General features: G+C 38.8%; 1 protein-coding gene across 1 annotated transcript in view; it reads left to right on the forward strand.

The window, feature by feature from the left end:
* The window catches only part of DSEL (dermatan sulfate epimerase like), a 53,574-nt gene extending 44,942 nt beyond the window's left edge, over positions 1-8,632 (forward strand). The window contains exon 2 of the mRNA XM_040353907.1: positions 4,210-8,632. Within this exon, the coding sequence (XP_040209841.1) occupies positions 4,706-8,332 (3,627 nt within the window). The 5' untranslated portion in view covers positions 4,210-4,705 and the 3' untranslated portion in view covers positions 8,333-8,632. The remainder of the gene's footprint in view (positions 1-4,209) is intronic.
* The last annotated feature ends 577 nt before the right edge of the window (positions 8,633-9,209 follow it).

Below are 9,209 nucleotides of genomic sequence, written 5' to 3' on the forward strand. Positions count from 1 at the left end.
AGTCACGAAAAAATCAATGATCGCCACCATTAATATATAAAAAAAAAAATATTAATAAAAATGCCTTAAAACTATCCCCTATTTTGGTTTGCGCAAAATTTATAGTGTTTACAATCGATAAACGCTTATTGCGTTTTTTTTTACCAAAAATAGGTAGAAGAATACGTATAGGCCTGAACTGAGGAAAACAATGTGTTTTATATCTTGTTTGGGGATATTTACTAAAGCAAAAAGTAAAACATTTTTTTTTTTTTTTTCAAAATTGTCGCTCTATTTTAGTTTATAGCGCAAAAAATAAAAACCGCAGAGGTGATCAAATACCACCAAAAGAAAGCTCCATTTATGGGAAAAAAAGGACGCCAATTTTGTTTGGGAGCCACGTCGCACGACCACTCAATTGTCAGTTAAAGCGACACAGTGTCAAATCGCAAAAAGGGGCAAGGTCCTTAACCTGTATAATGGTCCGGGTCTTAACAGGTTAAAGGCCATCATCAAACTGTCATTAAACATACCTTCTGTAGTGTTAACAAACTTTTTTTCATAAAGTGACTTCTACATTGGTTCATGTGTTTGAACAATGTTCCACTTTCAGTTTCGGCTTTTTAAATTAACTTGAGGCCCAGCAAGAATAATGGTTTCTACTTCCTTCTTACCTGTACACTTTGGGGTTGATTTACTAAAGTCAAATCCACTCTGCACTACAAGTGCACTGAAAGTGCAATTGCTGTAGATCTGAGGGGAATCCAAACCCATCATCCAATTATGCGCAGGCAAAAACATTTTTTTTCTTAATTCCTTGCATGTCCCCCTCAGATCTATAGCAACTGCACTTCCAAGTGCACTTTCAGTGCAAAGTGGAGTTGCCTTTAGTAAATAACATCCCATTGTTTCCTAAAACCTCTGCAGTAACCTCACGCACAATTTAAAAAAATACATTTTAACCACTTGCTGACCTGTCGGCGTCATTATACTGTGGCAGGTCGGCACGATCACGCGAACTGTCGTAGCTGTACGTTGGTCCCTTTATAGTGGGCGCACTCACACTACGCAGGAGGCGCATGCCCGCTGCACTGCGGGGGTGCCAATGCTCATGACCGGCAGTCGCGATGACCACCGGCCACGAGCGATCGCATGCACGAGAGGCAGAACAGGGACATGTGTGTGTAAACACACACACGTCCCTGTTCTGTGAGGAGAGGAGATGCAGATCGTGAGTTCCTACATGCTTGGAACCATGACCTGTCATCTCCTATAGTGAGGCCCCTCCCCCCACAGTTAGAACACACACTAGGAAATTTAACCCCTTTATCGCCTCCTAGTATTAACCCCTTCCCTGCCAGGGACATTTACACTTTAATCTGTGCATTTATATAGCACTAATCGCTGTATAAATGCCAATGGTCCCAAAAATGTGTCAACTGTCCGATGTGTCTGCCATAATGTCGCAGTACCGATTAAAAATCGCAGATCACCGCAATTACTAGTAAAAAGAAATAATAAAAAGGCCATAAATCTATCCCCTATTTTGTAGACGCTATAACTTTTGCGCAAACCAATCAATATACGCTTATTGCGATTTTTATTACCAAAAATATATAGAAGAATACATATTGGCCTAAACTGAGAAAAATACCTTTTTTAAAAAAAAATAAAAAATGGGGATATTTATTATAGCAAAAAGTACAAAATATTGTGTTTTTTTTTTCAAAATAGTTGCTAGTTTTTTGTTTATAGCGCAGAAAATAAAAATCGCAGTGGTGATCAAATATCACCAAAAGAAAGCTCGATTTGTGGGAAAAAAAGGATGTCAATTTTGTTTGGGTACAACATGGCACGACTGCGCAATTGTCAGTTAAAGCGAGGCAGTGCCGTATCGCAAAAAATGGCCTGATCATTGAGCAGCCAAATCTTCCGGGGCTGAAGTGGTTAACTTTGTACAATTGATTTATATATATATATATATATATATATATATATATATATATATATATATATATAAATCAATAACGCTATAAATGTTGCGCAAACCAATCGAGGGGCAAAAACAAACTGAGAAATTTAGAAAAAAAACATCAATTCCAGCCACACTGTGCCCATCAGACAAAGCCACTGTGCCCCAAATGCTGCCACTGCCCATCAAAGGTTGCCACTGTGTCCATTAAATGCTGCCACTATGCCCATCAAATGCCACTGTGCCCATTAAATGTTGCCACTGTGCCCATTAAATGCTGCCACTGTGCCCCAAATGCTGCCACTGTGCCGCCTGCCGTCTGCCCAGGTGCACCCAATTGGCTGAGAGGCTTGTCAGATTTAGCAAAGCAAATTCCTTTGCTTTGCTAACACACAGCTGAGTGAATAGTGAATGCATATCGCTGCACCCGCTATTCACATTTTTGGGCACCAATTAGAGCCTTTGTCTCTAATCAGGTGCTTTTCAAAAAACACCCCTGCCGCTGTAATTCAGATGCCCGGTGCTCAAAAAGTGGCCGGACACCTGAATAGGGGGTGTCAGCAGCGACCATAGATAGATTCATGAAATGCATTAATCTATCTCTGGTGATTGGAGTGGTGGCAAGAGGGGGGTGGGCGGTGCTTCTGCTCCCTTTATGGACGCACCTCCAATGTCTATGGGGTTGATTTACTAAAATGCTAGAGTGCAAAATCTGGTGCAGCTTTAATCCGTTTTTTAGTCAAAGTTCAATTAACCACTTAAGGACCGGACCAATATGCTGTTAAATGACCCAAGGGGTTTTTACAGTTCGGCACTGCGTCGCTTTAACAGACAATTTTGCGGTCGTGCGACGTGGCTCCCAAACAAAATTGGCGTCCTTTTTTCCCCACAAATAGAGCTTTCTTTTGGTGGTATTTGATCACCTCTGAGGTTTTTATTTTTTGCGCTATAAACAAAAATAGAGCAACAATTTTGAAAAAAAATCAAGATTTTTTACTTTTTGCTATAATAAATATCCCCCAAAAACATATATAAAATGTTTTTTTTTTCCTCAGTTTAGGCCGATACGTATTCTTCTACCTATTTTTGGTAAAAAAAATTGCAATAAGCGTTTATCGATTGGTTTGCGCAACATTTATAGCGTTTACAATATAGGGATAGTTTTATTCTTTTTTTTTTTTTTTTACTACTAATGGCGGCGATCAGCGATTTTTTTTCGTGACTGCGACATTATGGCGGACACTTCGGACAATTTTGACACATTTTTGGGACCATTGTCATTTTCACAGCAAAAAATGCATTTAAATTGCATTGTTTATTGTGAAAATGACAGTTGCAGTTTGGGAGTTAACCACAGGGGGCGCTGCAGGAGTTAGGGTTCACCTAGTGTGTGTTAACAACTGTAGGGGGGTGTGGCTGTAGGTCTGACATCATTGATCGAGTCTCCCTATAAAAGGGATCACTCGATCGATGCAGCCGCCACAGTGAGGCACGGGGAAGCCGTGTTTACACACGGCTCTCCCCGTTCTTCAGCTCCAGGGAGCGATCGCGATGGGGCGGCTATAAACGAATAGCCGCGCCATCATCCCGGATCGCTCCCCGCGGGAATCCGACCGCCGCATGTAGCGGGGGGGTCCCGATCGGACCCCCGACCCACGTCTAGGCAGGGACGTACAGGTACGCCAATGTGCCTGTACGTGCCATTCTGCCGACATACATATACATACGGCGGTCTGGAAGTGGTTAAACAAGCTGAAGTTAGAAACTGGCTACCATGCACATGTTGGACTCTCCTGTCTTGGTAAATTAAGTCCTGACCAGATGATATGAAAAAGGCAAAACTTTTGAGTTGTCACAAAAGTAGAAGATAAGAAAAATCATTCAGTGGGGACAGACATTCCTGTAACAACTGATAGGAATTCAGTTTGCTTTGGTTTTTGTGTTGTGTCCCCATGACAGGACATGAAATAAAAACTCCCTGGCGGGACACAGGCTGGGCTTTTAACCCTTTACTAATTTAACTAAACCTAAAAGGTTTTGGCTTAACATATACTTGCTAGCTGTATAGCTTTAGACCCATGGCAAATCTACCAAGTTTATGTCTCATATAAAATGTACCTTTCCCCCCCCCCCTAAATCTTGATTTCAATATGTATATATAAATCTCTAAATCATTTAGATTGTAATTATTCATGGGCATGTGCTTTTAATAATATCTTATCACTACTTCACAATAATTTGTATTTTTGTCTCTGCAGGTATTTCTTCCATTATACAACTGAAATTGGAAACACCAATGCAAACAATTAAGATGCCAGAAGTTGCAAAATTGTGTACCGTGCCACAGGATAAACCAAAAGTACATCTGAGAGTAGTGTTCAGTCAATCTGTCCAATGAAAAAACAAAATACATACTACTCTTTCAGCGTATCTGTGAAAACTTGAACCATCAAATAAGAGATAAAACATAAATTACTGCAACTGTTTTCTTGGCAGTGATTCAATTATTTTTTCTTGAAAAAGAATACAATCATGACATCTCAGTAATTAGATGAGAAAGGAAACATGCGTACCAGTAATGAAGACCCTGTTGATGCTTCTTATAAAAAAAAAACAATTAGAAATGCAGACTTGCTATATCAACTTTCTTTAACTAATTTAGCAATGTGTTCCAAAGTCACGTATACATTGGATTTCCTAAACAGCAGTTGAAAAATGAATCAAATGTATTATTGATTTGCAGCCTAATGGATCATGGCTCCAAATGTAGTAGGACGCTCTCTTTTGACAATTACTTTTGTTTTTCTGTCATTGTTCCATGTATGTTGTAGCAATTATTCTGATAATTGGATGACACCCAACATTGATGTCACTCACCATAAGAAACTGTTTCATGTCTCTGCTACCATCAAGCAGACAAACAACCCTTCTCATCCACGGCTGTATTTTGATAGCGCAGATGTTCAAGGATTAAAACAAAAGTCCCATACCACTCATTTACATTTATTTAGGGCAATCAAAAATGCTGTTAGCAAGATGTTGGCTAATCCATCTATGTACCTGCCTCCTCAGAAGCATTCTGATTTTGCAGCCAAGTGGAATGAAATTTATGGGAATAATCTTCCACCCTTGGCACTGTACTGCCTTCTTTCCCCGGATGATAAAGCTTCATTTACATTTGTACTAGAATATATGGACAGAATGGCAGACTACAAAGATTGGCTTGTTAAAAATTCCCCTGGGGACGAAGTCCCAGTTGCACACTCATTATCTGGTTTTGCCACTGCGTTTGACTTTTTATATCACTCACTTGACCGAGACAGAAGAAAAAAGTATTTGAAAAAAATTGAAACTGTGAGTAGTGAAATGTATAAATATTCCAAAGTACGTTCTTGGGGTAAACAATTCCTACACAACCACCAAACCACTAACATGATTGCGTTGCTCACTGGTGCACTTGTTGTGGAAGACTATAAATCAAGCCAGGCAAGCATCTGGAAGGAAATTGCTATTGATGTGATGGAAAAGACAATGTTTTTGCTAAATCATGTGGTAGATGGTTCTCTTGATGAAGGAGTTGCGTATGGGAGCTACACAGCAAAATCCATTACACAGTATGTTTTCTTAGCACAGAGACATTTTGGCATTAATCATTTAGAGAACAATTGGCTGAAAATGCACTTTTGGTTTTATTATTTTACTTTGTTGCCTGGTTACCAGAGAACGGTTGGAATAGCAGATTCTAATTACAACTGGTTCTATGGCCCAGAAAGCCAGCTCATATTCCTGGATACGTTTATTCTAAAAAATGGGGCTGGAAATTGGTTAGCAGGTCAAATTAGAAAGCACAGACCTAAAGATGGACCAATGGTGCCATCTGTTGCACAGAGATGGAGCACGCTTCATACAGAATACTTGTGGTATAATCCTGAACTACCTTCACGTCCACCAGCAGATCATGGTACACCAAAAATGCATTTGTTTTCCAACTGGGGTGTTGTAACATATGGGGCTGGCTTGCCTATTTCCCAAACTAACACTTTTTTTTCATTCAAGTCTGGAAAGCTTGGTGGTCGAGCTGTCTATGACATTGTCCATTTTCAACCATACTCCTGGGTAGATGGCTGGAGAAGTTTCAATCCTGGCCATGAACATCCCGATCAGAATTCTTTTACATTTGCTCCCAATGGACAAGTATTTGTTTCAGAGGCCCTTTACGGTCCAAAATATAGTCATTTAAATAATATTTTAGTTTTTGCTCCGTCTCCTACAAGCCAGTGCAATAACCCATGGGAAGGACAACTTGGTGAATGTTCACAATGGCTGAAATGGACAACAAATGCATCTGGAGATGCATCAGGTGAGATTATAACAGCAAGTCAACAAGGGGGTTCTATTTTTGTAAGCGGTGAAGCAGTGGCTTCCTACTCGTCTTCCATGAGATTAAAAAGTGTGTATCGTTGTCTGTTACTTTTAAACCATCAGACTTTGCTTGTGCTTGACCATATTGAAAAGCATGAAGACTCTCCAATCTCTTTAGTTAGTGCCTTTTTCCATAATTTAGACATAGATTTTAAATATGTTCCCTATAAACATTTGAACAAATTAAATGGTGCTATGATGGACATTTGGGACGCACATTACAAAATGTTTTGGATAGATCAAAATGGTAATAGTCCTGTTGCTAAAATACAAGAAGCTGAACAGACAGCAGAGTTCAAAAAGCGCTGGACTCAGTTTGTTAATGTTACTTTTCCAATTAACCAAAAAATTTCCAGGATTGCATATTTATTTCATGGACCATATGTCAATGTTTCAAATTTAAGATTCCTAGACAGTAGCAAATATGGAGTTAAACTCTCTGTAAAAATAAATAATACAGAAAATGTGGTGTCCATGGTAACAGATTATAACAATCTCCAGGTCAGATTTAATTTTCTTGGCTTTGGGGGGTATGCAAAATTAGAAGACCAAAATAAAATAGTAGAGTTTGGCTTAGGAACTGAGCATGTAAAGAAAAATAAACTAATTAATGTGAATGTGTTTCACTTTGGACTTAAGATCAATCTGATAATCGGTTTAATGTTATGTGTGGGCTTGGGGATTTTAGCATTTCACTGGAGATTCTATATTCCATTTGGTAAATTGATGCGTTGGATATTGGTTCTAATCATAACACTGTGGTTTTTTGAATTAGTAGATGTGTGGACAACATGTACCCAGCCTATTTGTCCAAAGTGGAACAGTGAGGTTGCAGATACAGACAACATTAAGATATCTGAAACCCATTCTTCTAGTTTGCCTACTGTAGTGATTACATCTCTGCCAGGTTCAGGAGCGGAAATTTTAAAAGTACTTTTTCTTAACAGTTCAGATTTTGTTTACATCAAGGTCCCTACAGCTTACATTGACATTCCTGAAGCACAGTACAAAATTGATCCATTTCTTGATGCATGTGAATGGACTGGCTCTGATGTACAGGATGGACATTTTCAACTAATTCAAGGCTGGCTTCAGTCTTTACTTCAAAACACACAGCTCCATTTACAGAACATTGATTTACAGGAGGTCAATAAGCTCAAACTTTTTCATCATCCCTCATCTAGCAAAGATAAAAGAAGAAGATCTAAAAGGAAAGACACTCTTTTTGAGCAAAAAAATAGACTAAAAGGAATTTATGAGAGAGATGCAGACTATATTAGACAATTGCGCAATCATCTATCATTATTCCCTAAGGCTCAGCCTGTCCTTGGCCTAAGTAGTGGAAGTTGGACTTTAAAGCTTCCATTTATTCATAAGGTTGTTGGGCCTCAGCTAAGGGCATTACTTATTGTTCGTGACCCACGAGCATGGGTTTATTCCATGTTTTATAAAAGTAATCCCAGTCTTTATTTATTAAAAAATGTTCCTCAACGTTTATCATCAATGTTCCAGGAGAAAGAAAAGCAGAAATGTAGCTCAATTTCCGGCTATGCATATGAGTATGAATCCTTACAAGAAGAATTATCTAACTCTAAGTCACATGACATTGCAAAGCTTTCTCATCTGTGGTTAGCAAATACAGCAGCAGCGATTAGGATAAACAGTGACTTACCCTCAAAAAATTATCTTTTGATCAAATTTGAAGATATTGTTAACTTACCACAACAGACTACTGAAAGAATATACTCCTTTTTTGGCATTCCTCTTTCACCTGCAAGTTTAAACCAAATAATTTTTGCCAGTTCCACCAACTTATTCTACCTACCCCACGAAGGAGATATTTCACCTGCCAGTATAAATATGTGGCAACGTAACATGCTGAGGGAAGACATCAAATTGATTGAGGACATTTGTTGGACACAAATGGATAAGCTTGGGTATAAAAGATTTAAGGGTTGAAAGGTTTATTTCAAAACCACTGTAATACAGGTTAAGCCAAAAATCATCATTATGGACGAGGATTTGTGGCCTCTATATGCTGCGGGGCAGCAGTCATTTGCACTAGTACAATATGCTTTATAATTTAAAACCAGAATAAAATGTTGTTTATTCTTGTATATTGTATTTTAGATTTTTTTAATAGATTATTTTATGCACAGTAATTTTTAGAAGCTGTAAATTTAAATGTTATATAACTGACATATTCTTATAGTTAGAATTTAACACACTTTAAATTGTATAAAGAGATATTTATGTTTCTGCTTGGTCCTCTTCTTTATGGTTTGGTTGTCTCATTAAAGCAGAACATTTTCAGCTTAAGGCCTTTTAAAAATGGCCATCAAGAGTGTGTCTGTTATGTGTTCTTCACACCCTACTACTTATAAGAACTACTTATTGAAACCAGTGAATCAGGCCTCGTACACACGACCGAGTTTCTCGGCAAAAAACAGCAAGAAACTTGCTGGGAGATATTTTTTTGCCGAGGAAACCGGTCGTGTGTACATTTTTGTCGAGGAAACTGTCGAGAAACTCGACGAGCCAAAAAGAAAGCATGTTCTCTATTTCCTTGATGGGAATGGAGAAAATTGGCTTGTCGAGTTTCTCGACGGCTTCACAAGGAACTCGACGAGCAAAACGGTGTGTTTCGCCCGTCGAGTTTCTTGGTTGTGTGTACGAGGCCTCAGAGTAAGAGCCAGGCAAGAAGCTGGTCAGCACTGATAAGACCCTGTGTTCATAGAAAAGGTTTACTGGAAAGTAAGGAGGAGTAGAGGAGGTTGCTTGCTGTGGAGGGTTGCTTACGATTAGGTTAGTAAAATAGCTTTTAGTCCCCTAGACC

Source organism: Rana temporaria, chromosome 5 (assembly GCF_905171775.1).
Source record: "Rana temporaria chromosome 5, aRanTem1.1, whole genome shotgun sequence".
Taxonomy (NCBI): domain Eukaryota; kingdom Metazoa; phylum Chordata; class Amphibia; order Anura; family Ranidae; genus Rana; species Rana temporaria.